Consider the following 18,518-nt stretch of genomic DNA (forward strand, 5'->3'; position numbering starts at 1 on the left):
GCATTGAAGCTGGGCCCCCTCAATCACTGGGATCACCCTTTCTGAGTTTCCACAGGTAGCAATGTGCAGCAAACATGCCTGTTTCCTATGGTGTTAGCCTGGAACCTAGGCAGTGGATGTTGGATCCCAATGATGCTAATCCAAATGACCAGCAGCATCACTGGAAGATCCCACTCGATAACTTAAAGGTGCTCAAAGGTTGAAGTGGCAAAGAAGAAACAGTGTAGGGACTCAAAACCTTGCAGGGTTGATTTACATTATTAAATAAAAACATAGAATAAATAAATAAAAATAACAGTTTTTCATATTCTAAGGAAATGAAATAACTAAGTAATATAATAATATCTGTATGTAATTTTGATGTCTGATTTAACTGGTGCTACAGTTCATTTTGTTTTGCATTATGCATTTGATTCTACTTGTGGAGGTTCAGCCCTATGCTGGCTGAGGAATGGTTCAGTTCACATGTGCTGGCAGATGAATCTGCCAGCACATGTGAACTGAAGCTAGAGTTCTCAAGGTTCTTTTCTTCCACCTGCTCTGTTCCTCCTATTTATTAATAAACTTCTTCCATTGACTATAAATTCTGTTCATAGGTTTGCCAATGACAATGAAGGTGGAATGTAATGTACACTGCATTCCACCTTCCAGTTTAACAAAACTTTCTCTGCAAAGGCAGCTACAACTTCTCAGATATCCATCATCAATTCCCTAAATATGATCATCTGCAGCAGAGAAAAGAAAATTTAATCTCGATATCCTTCTAAACCCATGGTCTGTCTTATTTATTGCAAAAACACAATCTGTTGTCCTCATGATCATTTCAAACATATTTTTAGGCAATAACATAAATTTATTACTTAAAATTCTGTCTCATAACCTTTCTTGACATAAGTAAATCAGAAATATTGCATCTACTGCATTTAAAAAAAAACTAAATGACATTCTTTTTGCTCTCGGTATTACCTTTCCTATAAGCAGCTCTAAATCTAATCTACCACTGAATACTGTTCCCACATCTAGGAACAACAGCTCTCAAAGTAATCACATTGATATTCAACTTCTTCCCTTTCCTCTAGGTATTTCCATGAATACTTATCTTTTGAATGATCAACTATAATTTCCCCCCCTTACACATCTGTCCAGACATGCATCAAGAAGTCAACATCAATTCACTTAAAGTCCAAACTCACCGAAATAATTTTTCCTTATTTATTTCTTATACTTATGCTTTTTTGCAACACATTTTTTCCTTATACATTTCCTGATGTCATCTACTGTCTTTCCAAACATGGGCACATGCACACAATCCCTTCTACAGTAGGTTCTAACATCTTTTCTGTTTGGGGATCATCATTAACTTTTTCAAAGTAACTTTCCTGAACATGTCTGGGTTGCAAACAGTAAAAACAGATTTTAAAATTGGAGGACTCCATCCCCAATTTTAAAATCTATTTTCATGCTGCCACCAATGATAAACTATGTCTGCAATTACTTAGAGACTGGTAAGAGATGGCAGCACTTATTGGAAGATTTCAAATGGACACATTATTTAAAAAATACTTGAAACCACATATAGAGTAAACTACTGTTATAATGCTTTCAAAGGGACTGGTCCCGAAGAATATTATAAACAGGAAACTGTTATAAGTGAGATCTCCACTTCACAGAATTAATCATGGAACCAGAAGAAAATAGAACAAAAAATTAGGGATGATGTAATGGGAGTTCACTATATATGTTTTCAAGATTGTGATTTTTAAAAATCTATAAATGTATATATACATCTCTTTAAACCCAATTCTGAAGAAAGTATGCATTCCAGAAAAGATTGAAACCTGTGTAACGAAAAAAAATATGTATATGAGAACTAACTTGAACTATACTAGACCCTATTTATTGTTAAATATAAGAATATCTGACCTGATGACTTATCTATTTTAAAGTAATCATTTTCAGGATCAATTTCATAAGCTGCTATATTAGAATCTGCATCAGTTGCAATCAATGTATAAACCACACTGCCAACTGGTTGTTCTTCCATAATACTGATACTTAATTCCGGATGCTGTGGTGTCCAAGGTCGTCCAAATACTGGTGGAAAGTCATTCACATCTATTATGGTGACCACAAGGGTTCCTAAGAGAATAAGCCAGAATGAATATAAGTACATTTCTTGAAAATGGAGTAATAAGATACACCTTTATATATAAGATACACCTTTACATATACACCTTTATATATAAGATACACCTTTACATATACACCTTTATATATAAGATACACCTTTACATATACACCTTTATATATAAGATACACCTTTACATATACACCTTTATATGTTTACAAAGGTCATAGAATAAATTCTATGACCATTCTATAGAATTTATTCAAATAAATTCTATATTTGAAGAACTAAAAAAAAAATTAGTTTTTTTTTTTAAAATTAAAGAAGAATTAAAAAAGAAAATTGACATTTCATGGAACTTACTTTCCTGAAAAAAAGATTAGAAGTGTAAATATTTTGTTTGGTATCTGTAATAATGAACTCTTAAGCAAAGTAACATAGGTTCATTTGCAAATTAAGTAAATGGCACTTAATATTAGTAGCAGCAATGATGTGAGGTAGTAAGCTTATACAACATCAACCAAGGGGGAAAAAAAACACAAAAATAGAGCCCCATCCATCCATCCCCCATCTAACATCTTCTCTGGTCATTCCTTCTATTTATTGAACCACAACACAAACCATCTCCACAACACAAAATGAAAGAAAGCAAGCTTATACAACAAATATGATGCAAGAAAGCAAGCTTATACAACAAATATGATGCAAGAAAGCAAGCTTATACAACAAATATGATGCAAGGAAGCAAGCTTATACAACATGAGCCAAAAAAAATTTTAAAAAAACATGAAGAAAAATTCCCACTTCACCCATCCATTGGCTCAAAAAGGTTTGTCCAGTTCTTCCTTGAATTTATGTAAGCTATCAACTTCCACAGCGACTGATGGAAGTTTGTTCCAGCAATCAACCAGCCACTAGCTATAGGCAAATTTCTGCACATCTATTCTACAAATGTCTTTTCTCAATTTGAAATTATGTCCCCTCAGATGTGTAATTTGAGCAAGATGAAGGATCCCATCACCATTGAACTTGCTCAAACCATTCAAGGCCTAATACACATCAATCAGATCACCTTGCAAGTACCGAGTCTCTAGATGCTCCAATTTGTAGAAATTAAGCCTTTTTTGATAAGAGCACCCCTTTGTTCCTCTTCCAATCTCGTTGCCTTTCTCTGTACTCATTCCAAAAATGAGGCCTCGACACTTATATGCAGTACTCAAGGTATGGCTGGACCATTGCTTTATACAAAGGGATAATCACCTCCTTATCCCTGAAAGCAAAATTACAGTATATCATCGACAAGACCCCATGAGCTGCTCCAGCAGCCTGTCTGCCCTGCCCAGAAAACTTCATATCTGATTACACAATTACCCCCAAGGTCTATTTAATTCTCCACTACCCTGACTGCACTACCACATAGTTGGTATATTACTCTGGAGTTACTGCTATGCCACTGCAGTACTTTGCATTTGCCAATGTTAAACTTCAGTTGCCACCTCTCAGCTGATCAGCACAACTTTTCTAGATCCTGTTGCAGTAGCATACTGTCATTAACAACTTTGCAAGCATTCATATCATCTGCAAACTTAGACATTAAACCTAATATACTTCATCAATATCATTGAAGGATCTAGAAAATTTGGGCTCATTACTGAGAAAAGATCTCAATAATGGGTCCAACACTAAACTCCACTAATTAGTCCATGAAGAGCAGTGTCTCCCACTCAACCATCCCTTTATCCACAGCAGCAACTTGCCCTTAATGCCATACTGCTCCAATTTGTACAGCAGCCTTCCATGTGCAACAGTATCAAAAACTTTTGTGAAATCCAAATATATGATATTAAAATTATTTTTTTCATCCAGTTACTTTTTAACCACATTGTAGTATCCAATTCAATTGGTCAAACAAGATTGCCTCTTAAAAACTCATGCTGTGTCTGAACTTTAACTGCAGTCTTGTCTAGATGATTCTGCACTGTTTCTTTAAACAGTTACTTCATTACTTTCCTGGAACAAAACTTAAACTAACAGGCCTGTAATTACTCATGTCACCCTTTGTGAATTGGGGATACATTTTCACATCTCCAGTCTGTGGGGGGATCTCCCCTAAATAAAAGGATGCTCTCATAATTATGACTAAGGGTTTGCTTACTTCCTTTGCTGCCTCCTTTAATAAACTGGATAGATTCCATCCACCCCAAGTGTTTTTCTCATGTTCAATTCCAACAATTTCTACTCCGCTTTGCTCTCAGTTATTACAAAATCATTTAGCTTCCTGTCAGAGGTTGATAAGCTTCTGGCCTCCATTTCCCTACAGACTTCCTCATGTGTGAATGTAGATGCAAAATACTCATTCAGTTTGTGAGCTATCTGAGCAGGATCATCAACAATCGAACCATCAATATCAAGTAAACCAATTTGATTCATTTTCTTCTTCTAGAGTATACAAAAGTAAAGAAGTCTTTGCATACTTTGCCAAAGATTTTTTGTAATCTGTCTTTGCTTGCCTAATCCCCCTTCGTGTTGATACAGACTAGCTTATAGTCTGTGTGGCCTCACAATTTATATGCATCTCATGCATTTTTCTTCTCTGCCACGAGTGCCATTATTTTATCTGGCATCCATTTAGACCTAAACAATGAATAGCATTTCTTAGTTGGTATGAAAAGCCTAGTAGTTTCAAGCTTAATTCGTTGAATGCTTCCCATTTAGAATTTGCTGTTGGTAACATCATCTGTTGGTCCCTCTATAGAGAATTTAAAAACTGTCTGAGACCACTGTAGTCACCTTAACAAAAGAAAAAAACCCTTCCCTTTACCCCTGATGGTACTTACATCATCTTTAAGTAAATCCCACTCAGTACACTGTGATCACTTCCCCCAAGTGGTTCCTTTATCTGCAGATTCTTAATGCATGAATAATCACTGCTGATAATCAGATCAAGAGTATTACTCCTTCTGGTTGCCTTTTGAACATAACAGAATGGAAGTTGAAGGAATAAATGGGGAAGAAGAAAAGTTGGTTTTGTGAGTTTGCAGTTGGATAACAAAGAATGCTGACTAGTTTCAGCATGTGTTTGGATTCGTTTGGAAAGAGAGAGCAGGAATAATAGAAACCAATTCAGAAGAGCAGCGCCCATGGAAGTAGCTACAGAAAAGGCATGCAGCAAAAACAGAATGTCTATGACACAGACAGTACAGAGACGTTTTTAGACATCTGTCATTAATTAATCTAACTGTCCTTTTGTGAATAGAGTCTGGAAGCCTGACAGAGGTTATGGGGACACTTACCCAGATGAAGAAACAATATTCCATGACAGGCTGGATTTGAAATTTGTACAGAGTGAATTGCTGTTTAGAGGAAAATTAATGCCAAGATCAAAAGAGAACACAGTCTTTCAGATGCAGAGTAAGCAATATTTGTGATGTGCTTATGCCAAAAGAGATTATAAGTCAGAGTAATCCCTAATAGAGATATATGATCTTGTCTAGAAATCTGAGTGTTGTTGAAGATAAGTATAGGAGCAGAAGAATTGTTTTTTTTTGCAAGATATAAGAAAGGACCAAGTTTTAAGAAGGATTGAAATCAACTAAGTTATCTTTGCTCCACTTTGAGAAAGCAGGTTGAGAAACTGTGTTGTACATGATTTCTCAAGCTGGAAGGTAGAAGGCAACATGCTATTATCAGCAAAAAAATGGATAGGATTTCCAATCAATGGAAGATAGTCATCATTACATAAGAGGAAAAGAGTGTGAGAAAGTCGTTTTACTTGGGGAACACTGGCATTAGAAGTTAGAAGACAGAGAGCTGTCTACTATAACCCACAGTGAGTGGTTAGAGGGAAAACTGGATACCCCATTATAAAAAAAAAACTGATGGAAAACAATAATATGGAAGCTTATTTAGAAAATCTTTATGCCACACATGAACAAAAGCCTTTGAATTTGCAAACTTTTTCCACTGAATTTGTCCATAGATGGGTAACACAAGTTAGTATATTGCCAGTGGATCGATTCTGACTGAACCCATATTGGTGATCTTTGATCAGATGGAAGATTTCTAGACAGTTTAGGAGTTAGTAATTATTGGATTTCCCCATTACTTTAGAAAGAGTAGAAGTAAGTGGAATGGCATGATAAATGGATTGGAGTGATTTGTCACTTTTTTTTTATGAACTGGCTGGATATGAGCAAATTTCCAAGCAGAAGGGAAAATGTCAGTGGAATAAGAAAGTGTAAATAGGCACTGAAAAAGATCAAGCTCAGGAGCATAGGCTTTGAGAACAAGTGGAAAAATATCATCGGGACCTGGTGCTTTCTTGGCATCAAGGCTATTCAAAATTCTTCTGACATCCTTTTGACAGACCACAGATTCAGATTCAGTTGTCTAGTATCATTATTGCAGGTTCCAGGGTTCCCCCATTCTCTGCTGAATCCTCAGTACTGGGCATAGCCCAAGCCATTACTTCCAGCAAACAACTGAACATGTTCTGCCATTGGCTAGACCCAACAGGCGTATAGCAGCCAGGGTGCACCAGACACCAGGTCGAGCACCCCCTGACTCCCATCCCTAGCTGAATGGAGGCACAGCAGGTTCTACTATCAATGATTCTTTACTGGGGTCCCAGGGTAGCTGGGGGAAGAGGCTCCAAGTAATAAGTGAAAGGAGTTGGTGATGGAGAAGTTTGGGATGTTTGGGTGGGGGGGGATAAGAGGATAGTAAGTTGGGAATGGGAGAAGGCATTCCCTAGAAAACTAAGTGATGAAAGTAGTAAAAGAATACAGATTGTAGTGATGGACTGTGAGTCAATCCCACCCCAGAAAGGGGTCAGCATCCACCTAGTGGTGAGTCCCAGAAGGGGTTGATATCCTACCCTCTAAAGGTTAGCAAGTGGTGGTGGTTCTCTGGTAGGAGCCTACTAGGCCGAGACCTGTTTACCACTCAGCGCGACTGAGTCAGATTGTGTAATCCCTCCAAATGGGGTTAGCTGTCATGGTCTGGAGTGTCTTCTGAGTTTGGTAGTCATTGTCAGTGGGTTCCTCTTGTCGGGAATTCTGCTAGGATATGGTGGAACTCACAGGTGGCTGGTCATGTCTGAGCAGGATACTAGTTCGAGTGAGCCATCAGATGTTGTTGCCATTTGAAGACATGTTCTGCAAATTCATTGAATGCTGCAAAGTTTTCCTTTGTTTGTATAAGCAGAGGTGCCTGTTCTGGTGCATATGCTTCCATGAGAGTTTGAAGAGGCATTTGCAGGTCTTGGTAAATCGGACAGGTGAAGGTGATGTGGTGGGCCATCACTGGTATTCCACAGGTGCAGGCAGGATTTTGTACCAGTCGCAACACATGAAGTTTTGCGTTAAGGCTTCCATGTCTAGTTAGTAGAAAAGTGGTGTGTAAGCTTGGTATGAACCAGTTGTTGAACTGTTTGGGGTGCTCCTGCACTGCTGGCATGTAATTATGGGTGGTTTGTCCAAGTGGATTGGTGGCCCAGGAATTCTGCCAGATGGAGATCAGTTCACATCTAATTCTTTTCTTCTCTTCTTGGATGGTGTTGTTTAGATCCAATACTATGTCGTTGCTGCTGCTGCATGGGAGTTTCCATCTCTTATGGTATATTAGATAATGGTATGCCATTTTGAGATGAAGAGGTAACTTGCTGGATAGAACCTGCAGTGCAAGGGTAGAAACTAGTCTGCAGGCCCTAGAGGTCATCAGGAGGATGGTGCGATGTGCATGGTCTAGCTGTCGTTTTACTATGGTGTAGTTGGCCCTATGGCTCCAGTCCCATAGGTGGCTATTGGGAGAAAAATACATTCATAGTAGAGCTTCACCCCTTCAGACCCCAGTTCTTCCTGGTGACCCTCAGGAGCTTGCCAGCATATTTTTTGATCTTCTCCTTGATGTAGTTTTCGTGTTCTCTGAAGGATAGCTTCTCATCCAGCAGGACGCCAAGATATTTGTAGGTAGAGTCAAGGTTTATTTGTTTGTCCTGATAATTAATCTGGGGGGGACCTGGTTGGGTTTAGGTGTCCTTTGAGGAGCATCTGTTGAGTTTTAGCAGCTGAGACTGTAAGTTTGTGGTTTTCACACCAATATGAGAGATATTCTAGAATGTTGTTGGCTGCTTCTTCCAATTGTGGTCTCGAATCCCCATGCAGGACCATAGCCAGATTATCAGCATAAGCTATCTTTATGATATTGGGGTGGTGTTTTGATAGACAGGTGTCTAACACTTCGAGGGGACCCAGGATGGATCCTTGCGGGCAACCCCTAGTTGAAGGTCTGATAACTTCCTCAGTGGATGTTTTGACCATGAGGTAGCGGTTGTCCAGGTAGCTGGACACTAGGCGATACATTGGTGCAGACACCCCAGCCTCTTGGAATCTCTCCAGGACACTTTGCCACCAAAGGCCCCTTTAAAATTCACAAAGAAGCCGAGGGCATATTTCCTCTCGGTGTAACTGGCTAGCATCACGACCCGAATGGCATCTTCGGTGCATTTTCCTTTTGTGAAGCAGTATTGTTTTTCAGAGTGGAGGCCCTTTGAATGATAGAGTGTGAGGAATATTTTGGCTATGATCTTTTCCAGTACTTTACCTATAATGGGTAAAAGGGCAAATGCCCTATATGAGTCGGGTTGGTTGGGCGCCTTTTTGGGGTTTTTGATACTTATCTTGAGAAGGACCCTTTTCAATTGGGCTGAAAAGAATCCATCCTTGATGCAAGCATTCAGCAGGTTTACTATGACCTCTGGTTTCACAGCCCATATTCTTTTTATGACTTCAGCTTTGAGCATGTCAAGGCCAGGGCCTTGACATGCTCCAAGTTTCCTGGATTTGGTGGACAGGATGGCCTCCCCAATTTCATCTTTGGTGATAGGTTCTTCACACAGTATGCCTGCATATGCAAGGTGGTCAAGCCTAAGGTTAGTCTGGAAAGTGTTCTCTTGTGTGTGGGTTGGGGGTCTCGATGGACCACAGAGTCGAGGATGGCTTCTACTGATTTGGCCCAGGTTGTTGGCTCTGTCTGGTTTAGGACCCTGATGAAGTAGTATATAATATATCTCCTGGAATAACCTTATCCATCACAAGTTTGTAGATCAGACCTCATGGGTCTTAATTTACGGTTTGTTCTACAAACTTCCTGTAGTGGAAAGATATGGAAAGACTACATTCTTCCTGTAGTCTTTCCACATCTCCGGCCAGTCTTCTATCCCTCCTGGCTCATTAAAATTGTCTCCTGGTGTTCTCATCACATTCCTGAGGTTGGTGATTTGTGTGGTCCACCACGGTACACAGTGAACTCTCCTCTTATGTCTTGGAAGAACCACAGGAAGCATTGAATGGAGTGTACTGGTAATGGCAGGAGATGGTTTACCAAGATTATCCCACGAGTTAGAACAAAAGTAGGATGATGTGTCACCTTTACCTTTTGCTGACACTGCAATAAAACCATCAGGTTTAGACAGAGGTGGGAGAAGAGATGGGAAAAGTTGTGGCTAATAGCTTTGGCAAGAAACCAGAATACTCGACTACCATTTGAACAAGAAACAAATTCTATTCTTGGTCTGTTCAAAATGTAGTCTGGATTGATTAAAAATTGTGTTACAATTGTTGCGAGCTTTGGTGTAGGCAGAAAATGAACCTGAAGATTAGGATGCGAGAAGTATGGTGTATTTACTGGAAAACAAAGGTTTAGATGAAGAGATAAAAGTGTGTCGAATTAAGGATTCATCCCTACAAGAATAATTGCACTGACATGATCTGAACAAAAACTGACAAAGGAAGATTAAAGACAGTAATCCACAAAAATAAAAGAAGAATAGAAATCTTGTTTGTTTGTTATTTGGTTTTTAGGAGCATTAGTAACTAAGGCCATATTGCTCCGGGGACATGCGGTAGTCATTCCCTGACCTTTCCGCATCCTCCGTATTTGGTGGGCACGGGCTCAAACCTCGGTCTAATCAAGAAGTGTGTGCTACGCACTGCTGCTCCTGCCCACCTGGCTACGGAGGCACCAGAAATCTTGTAGATCATCCCATTTTGCATTTATGTAATGCCAAAAAACCCAAGGTAGTGATGGCCACAAGAGAAGGTCATTGGAGAAGAAACCATCACCATATTGCGAATTGAGGTGCCTCTAGGGCCATGAAACCTCAGCTGTATACTTAGGATTTTTTCATAAGAAAAATATCAAAGTGTTGACTGTGTGGTGTGTGACAGAAAACTGTTCAGGATGCGAACCAGAAAACTATTAGAAATTCCAAAATAACTCTATCAGAAATGCAAGAATCAGCAAATAAGTGTGAAGAAGCTACTTCTAAGGATCCTTCAATCTGAATAGAGATAAGCTTCATCATTTCCCAATTAGTCCAGTCTATAAACTTTCTGATCACAACTCGTGTTCAAAGGAAGAATGAATAAAGGACGTCTAGGAAACAGAAAAATTGATACCGCAATAATTTTATTTGCTACAGGTCAAAGGAATGGTTCTAACAAATAATATCAATGGTATACAAGTAAATATATATTAATTCAATTTTAAATGTTTCTTTAGGTGTGTCTCAGTAATGTTGGAATCTGGAATGAAACACAATATGAAAGTGAATGCAATATTCACTTTTACAAAGCAGTACTGGAAAACTCATTCCCTGTTTTTCTTATTATTTAATAAATTCTTTGCTACTTTGGTTTCTCAAACCCCCCCCCCATTTCTTTGTCATCCATTAATATTGTATTCATTATACAATAGTTAACTGCCTCAAGTAGATTTTTTTATTGCATTTAATCTGAGTATGATTTGCATTTATTTCATAAATCTAGAAAATTTCAAATCATTAATCACAGAGGAGACAGATCATTTCAAGAAGCTTTGATGTGCTTTTGTAAGTTCTAAAATAATTTTTTTCAGTGTTAACATGCAGTAAACAGAAGAATTCTTTATTTAGTTTAACAAAAAAGACTTACCTATTCCTGTCTGTTTTGGATTAGCACTGACGTCGGTAACAATAACAGTCATGGTTATGATGGCTGCTGTATTTCTTAAAAGTCTTCTAGCTACTCTTATTTCTCCAGTGTTTGCATCAACATCAAAAAAATACTTTAAAAAATGCATAAAAAATCTTTATGGATAAATTGAGAAATTAGTATGCATTATTTCATCATGAAGTTTAACAGTACTGACAAAAAAACAACTAAATATAAGAAAAGATAAAAATTTTATTAAAAAATATATCTTCACATACACCTTCTGAACATGAATACATCATGTTTTAACTTATTGTTACATGCTCTGCTAAGTTAACAGAAAGCAACATTTAGTGAACAAAATGTTTTCACTATCTGCCAAACATACTGAAAATGATCAAATCTGATTAACATGTAAATATCAAATTGTAATGCTTGGAAAGTCAGCCATGGAAACATATGAAACACTTGTTCCTAAAATTGTGTTTGTGTAGCATGATTCTGGTCATGCTACACAAACACAATGAAGCCAAGAAGAGTGTCTGGAGAAAGAAGGCCAGAAAAAAAGAAAGGGCAGGTGGCCAGTTTACACCTCCTTGATCAGAATTAAGGCTTCTCTTCACTTCTAGGCCATGCTGAAAGCCATAGGGGAAGGGAAAGTTGCTTGTGAAATGCTGCTGTGTTGTTGCCCTTGGTTGAACTGCCAACTTGGCTTTGGCTCGGCTCTGGAAACTTAATTGAACTGTAGGTTTGAAGGCTAGTTTGGGGGTTGTGATCATTCTATATTGATACCAATATCTATTGTGTATGAAACTAAAGTCTATGCAAGTGAGCATGGAAGGTTGAGGTGTTTTGTTGTGCAATCAATTTTGATGCCAATCTACAGTGAAGAACTGAAGAAAGAAAGAAAGAAAAGTTAAAAGGCAGAAATAAGGTGAAAATATAATAAATTAATATGAAAGAAATAATATCTACATAAATTTTAAATCACCAGCACTGATGCTTAAGATTTTTAGTAGGTACAGCATCTAAATAAGGCTGTAAAATACAAAATGTGTTCAAAATATTTATGTTATTAATTAACATTAATTTTTATGTTATTTCAATACTGAAATATAAGAAATTTTTGTTATTTCAATACTGAAATATAAGAAATTTTTATGTTATTTCAATACTGAAATATAAGAAATTTTTATGTTATTTCAATACTGAAATAACATAAAAATGGAATATCAGAGCATGCTTAATTAAAATGAAAATTAAATTTCTGACAATGTAAACATTTTATATTAAGGTACAGCCATAACATTGTTTACTACTATAGTATGCTTTCAAACATATTTTTACTGCTTCAAGGAAAATACTGCAGCAAATGTTTTCGTCAGAAATACTGTGTCAAAGTTTCATTAATAACATTAGTGGCTCAGCTGTCTAGACTTGGTTGTCAACAGCATTTTCAAAGTTTTATTACAAAAGGAATGGAACTGAGTTATATTTATTATTTTTATTTTCTAACTAGCTCAATACCTCTTCTGACACTCAATTATTACAATGAGGAACCATTAATATACTAAGCATGACTTGAAATCATTTGTTATATTTCAAGTTTCCTCCTGCATTTTTTAGTTCTTCTTAGTTAAGAAACAATAAATTTTATGATCTTAGTTAAGAAACAATAAATCTCTGGCAGTGCATCCAGTTGAATCAGTTTGGTGTGATATAAGTACAGGGAAAACAAAATTGAGAGCAGAAGTGTGTTATAGGCCTAATGACTGTAATGAGTATAATAGGGTGAGACAGTAAATCAGAATAAGGTGAGATGGTAAATCAGAACATCTCATAATGGGGGATTTTAATTTTCCAGATGCCGACTGAAATTTGTGGCTTGGTCACTTACAGACTAGTATGGGTTTTTTGGATTTCTTGGTTGACTGTTTTCTGCAGCAGCAACAGCATGTTAGACAAGCGACAAGAGGAAGCAATACTTTTGATCTGGTTATCTGCACTGATTCTTCATGCATTAAGAATCTACATTAAGAGACATAACTACTAGACATAAAGGCTTTTACTTTCATAAGAGTGACTACAGGGGTCTCAAACAGTTTTTAAATTCTGTGCAGTGGGACCAACTCATGATGTTACCAACAGAAAATTCTAAATGGGCAGTATTCAGGGAAGTAATCAAAGTTACTAGGTTTTTCATATGAATGAAGAAATGCTATTCAAAGATTAGATCTAAATGGATATCAGATGAACTATTGAGACACATGGCAAAGAAGAAAAGTGCACAGGATGCATATAAATTATCAGGTGGTACAGAAGCTTATGGAAGATATAAATTAGTCTGTTATCAAGTCACAAAGAAGGTTAGGCAAGTTAAGGCAGATTATGAGAAGTCTCTGGCAAGAATGCAAAGAAAAATTGCAGAGACTTCTATACTTATATTAACAGTAGAAGGGTTGAATCACATTGGGCCACTTGATATATAAGGAATAACTGTTAATGACCCTGCTTAGGTTGCAGACAAATTGAATAAGTATTTTGCATCTACATACACATGAGAAATGCTTTAGGGATGGGGGGATAGCAGAAGTTTTTTATCAAACCTTAAGAGGGATCTAAATGACTTTGTGATACCTGGAAAGAAAGTGGAGGAGAAACTCTTGAAGAGGGGCATAAAAAAGGCACTTGGGGTGGATGGAATCTATCTGATTATATTTAGGAAGGCAGCAAACCTTTAGCCATAATTATGAGGGCATCTTTTGATTCAAGGAGAGACAAAAATCCACATCTCCATAGGTCCCTATGGAGATGTGCGAATGTATCCCAAATTCACAAGGGGGGGGGGGAAGAAGGTGACATGAGTAATTAATAGACCTGCTAGCTTAAGCTAGTTCCAGGGAAAATCATGATTTCACTGGTTAAAGAAGTAATGTAAGACCATCCAGAAGTACTGCAGTCACAGGCTGGATTTGATAAGAGGCAATTTTGCCTGACCAATCTGATTGGATACTATGGTGCAATAACAAAGAAATTGGAGAGACTGCTGTATAAATTTGAGCCATAAGGGCTCAAATTTATACAGCATTAAGGGCAAATTACTACTAGGAATGCGCCTCCATAGCCAGGTGGGAAGGAGCAGCAGTGCGTAGCACACGCTTCTTGATTAGACTGGGTTTCGAGCCCGTCACCACCAAATACGGAGGATGCGGAAAGGTCAGGGAATGACCACTAAGGCACTCAATGACCACATTAGCAACTAAGGCCATATTGCTCCGGGATATGCATCCCGGAGCAATATGGCCTTAGTTGCTAATGCTCCTAAAAACCAAATAACAAACTACTATGAATAAAGGGATGGTTAAAAGGAAGAAGACAGAGAGTGGTTATCAATGAACACTGCTCTTCGTGGACTAATGTTATTAGGGAAGTTCTCCAGGGTTCAGTGCTGGGCCCATTGTTGTTTTCAATATTTATCAATGACACTGATGACGGTATATCAGGCTTAATGCCTAAGTTCGCAGATAATACAAAGGTTGGCAGGGTGGTTAACAACAGTCATTAGGGTGAGATGCTGCAACAAGGTCTACAAAAATTGGGTCAACGGGCTCAGAAATGGCAGTTGAATTTTAACATTGACAAATGCAAGTTAGTGCATAGGGGTGGCAGAAACCCTGAGTAACAGTTGTGTGGTACTATGCTTAGGGGTAGTGGAGAATGAAAAAGATCTGGGGGTAATTGTGCAGTCAGACACAAAGGTACCATACTAGGTGGCACATGACTTCGATCAACGAATGCAATACCACCACTTTGCATCTACATACACATGAGAAATGCTTTAGGGATGGGGGGATAGCACTCTTCCATCATGTAGGATGATTGATGTCTTTTGAAGTTATGATGGACATCTGAAATGATAAGATCCAATCTTCCCTACATATTGAGGGCAAAGCTAAAACAGTGTTTGCTGGCTGGTTGCAAGATAATCAACCAGACCGAACCTAATGGTAACTCTATAAGAGCTTGTAGATCAACTAGTGTATAATCTCACTGCTTCTACTCTGCCAGATAGTAATTGGTGGGAGTCTGGGTAGTGTGTATGCAGGGGAATTGTAGAGGCCACATTTTGTCAAGAAGCTAAGTATATTCTTGTCATGTTTATGCCATATTCAAAAATTTCATTACCTCACACAGCATATACTTGCCACATTTTCTTACTACTGATTACATCATGAATTGTCAAACTAATAGGGCAAACCTATCTATGAAAAGATCTAAACCTTCCGAACACTTCCTCATTCATTTCACAAATATATGTGGTCTCAGTTCTAATCTTAATAATGCCCATTTCCACTTACAGTCTGTCAAATCCCATTGTTTTTTTTCTGGCAGAATAGGCGCCTTCTGTAGCCAGGTGGGCAAGAGCGGCAGTGCATAGCACACGCTTCTTGATTAGACCGGGGTTCGAGCCTGTGACCACCAAATACAGAGGATGTGGAAAGGTCAGGGAATGACCACCGCATATCCCCGGAGCAATATGGCTTTAGTTGCTAATGCTCCTAAAAACCAAATAACAACAATAACAATAACTGGCAGAATCCCAGTTATCAGTTCATTCAACCACTGCTCATCTCAGTTGTCTGAATTATTCACTTTATGATTCCTTTTGCTTCAAAGGTGGTACTTGTGCATATGTCCATGATATTCCCTATCAGAGGCTTAGTAATTTCTTTGGCTTAAAATCTCTCTACCACATTCTATCAAATTATTCTGTTGCCTTTATCATTCTCCTAACTCCACTATTCAATTACAACTCTTTAACCTCTTGTCTTTGAAACTTGACTTTCTCCAGTCAAACTTTCCTAACAGTGAGGTAATTTTTCTTGAAAATTTTAACGTTCACAAGTCAAGGTGGCTTCAGTTTTCCAGTCACATGGACCCACCTAGTTGAGATTCTGATGTTTTTTAATTACTAATGACCTTGCACAGATTGTTCATTTACCTACAAGAATACTAACCACACAGTCAACACACTTGATCCTTTTCTCACCTACAACCCTTCTAAGTACACAGTCGAGTGGTCCTGTAGGTACCTCAGATCACAACTTCATGATAGTCTCTTCTCCAATGAAGACTTTTTCTCATGGTTATTCTTAACCTCATGTTGTTTGGCATTACAAGAATTCAAAATAGGGTAAGTTCATTTTCTGCCTACCAAAGCTTGCAGCAATTGTAAAGCAGCTATTAATCTCTCTAAACCAGACTTCAAATAGGCTAAGAGTACAAAATTTGCTTCTTGTCCAAATGGTAGTTGAGCATTCTGCTCTCTTGCCAAAGCTACTGGCTGCAACTTTTGTACACCCCTATTCCCACCTCTGTAAAAACCAGATAGTTCTACTACCACCCAGCCAAAAATGAAGCTGACTTTCCAGCATGTTATTTATCTTCCAGCTGATGAATTGATGATCTTGGCAAACCACCTCCCAAAATTCCCGGCACAGTCCATTCAATGCTCCCTGTGGTATTCTGTCAAAAGGATGTCAGAAGTATTCTGAACAATTTAGATGCTGAGAAAGCTCCAAGACCTTTAGCATTAGCAGAGGCATTTGATGCAAGAAAGCAAGCTTATGCAGCATCAGCCAAAAAAAAAAAAAATAAAATAAAATAAATAAATAAATAAATAAAAAATAACTACTTCCACTTCACCCCTCTGTTCATTCGAAATACCTGTCCAGCCGAGCCTTAAACTTATTTAGGCTATCAACCTCCACGGCAAGGGATGGAAGTCTGTTCCACCAACCAACCACCCGCTGGCTAAAGGCAAATTTCCTCACGTCTATCCTACATCTGTCTTTCCTCAATTTGAATTTATGCCCTCTCAGGTGATTATTCTGAGCAAGAGGAAGAATCCCATCAGCATTGAGCATGCTCAAACCATTCAAGGCTTTATACACCTCTATCAGATCACCTCGCTGGTGCCTAGTCTCCAGACACTGTAATTTGCAAAACTTAAGCCTTTCTTCGTAAGAGCACCCCTTTGTTCTATTCACCAATCTGGTTGCCCTTCTCTGTACTCGTTCCAGCATCTCTACATCTTTCTTGAAATGAGGCCTCCAGACCTGTATACAGTACTCTAGGTGCAGTCTGACCATTGCCTTATACAAGGGAATAATTACCTCCTTATCCCTGCCAGAAAAATTCCTATATATCATCGACAATACACCATGAGCTTCATATCAGGCAGAAAACTTCATATCTGCCTGCACAACAACCCCCAGGTCCCTTTCATTCTCTACCACTATCAGTGTAGTACCACAGAGTTGATACATTGCTCTGGGGTTGCTGTTTCCCATATGTAGTACTTTACATTTGTCAATGTTAAACTTCATTTGCCACCTCTCAGCCCATCTGCTCAACCTTTCCAGATCCTGTTGCAGTAGCATAGTGTCAGTAGTGTCCTTGACAACCCTGCCAACCTTCGTATTGTCTGCAAACTTGGACATTAAGCTTGATATACCATCATCAATATCATTTATAAATACAGAAAACAATAATGGACCCAATACTGAACCCTGAGGGACTCCACTAATAACATTAGTCCACGATGAGCAGTGTCCATTGATTACCACTCTCTGTCTTCTGCCACTCAACCACCCCTTTATCCATAGCACCAATTTGCCTCCAATACCACACTGCTCCAATTTGTGCAGCAGTCTTCCATGTGCAACAGTATCAAAAGCCTTTCTAAGATCCAAGTATATAATATCAAAGTTATTCCCTGCATACAGTTCTTTTGTGACTGCATCATAGTATCCAATCAAATTGGTCAGGCAAGACTTCCCCTTAACAAAACCATGCTATGTCTGAGCTATAAAAGTCTTGTCTAGATGATCCTGCAGTGCTTCTTTAACCAGTGCCTCCATTAATTTTCTGGGAACAGAAGTTAAACTGACAGGTCTATAATTACTTGTGTCACCCTTTGATCCTCCTTTGTGAACTGGGGTCAAATTTGCACTTCTCCAGTCCATGGGTACTTCCCCTGAGTCCAAGGAAGCTCTCATAATTATGGCTAAGGGTTTGCTTACTTCCTTTGCTGCCTCCTTTAATATAACTGGATAGATCCCATCCACACCAGGTGCCTTTCTTGTATTTATCTTCAACAATTTCTCCTCGACTTTATACTCCCAGTTATTACAAGATTCTCTAGCTTACTGCCAGAGTTGAATACACCTCTGGTATTCCCCTCGCTGAATAACTCCTCATGTGTGAATGTCGATGCAAAATATTCATTCAGTTTGTTAGCTACCTGAGCAGGATCATCAACAGTTGACCCATCGATATCAAGTGGACCAATCTTATTCATCCCCTTCCTTCTAGAGTTTACATAAGTAAAGAACTCTTTGCTGTTTTTCTTTGCA

At 38.3% G+C, this 18,518-nt stretch overlaps 1 protein-coding gene across 1 annotated transcript in view; it reads right to left on the reverse strand.

Annotated features, from left to right (window-relative positions):
* Cad87A (cadherin 87A) overlaps window positions 1-18,518 on the reverse strand; it is a 778,434-nt gene that overhangs the window by 307,667 nt on the left and 452,249 nt on the right. Inside the window, exons 23-24 of the mRNA XM_090378948.1 lie at window positions 11,101-11,233; window positions 1,924-2,139 (exon numbers count right to left, since the gene is read on the reverse strand). Of these exons, the coding sequence (XP_090235074.1) occupies window positions 1,924-2,139; window positions 11,101-11,233 (349 nt within the window). The remainder of the gene's footprint in view (window positions 1-1,923; window positions 2,140-11,100; window positions 11,234-18,518) is intronic.

Source organism: Mastigoproctus giganteus, chromosome 8 (assembly GCF_048544385.1).
Source record: "Mastigoproctus giganteus isolate SK-2022 chromosome 8, ASM4854438v1, whole genome shotgun sequence".
NCBI classification, from domain to species: Eukaryota; Metazoa; Arthropoda; class Arachnida; order Uropygi; family Thelyphonidae; genus Mastigoproctus; species Mastigoproctus giganteus.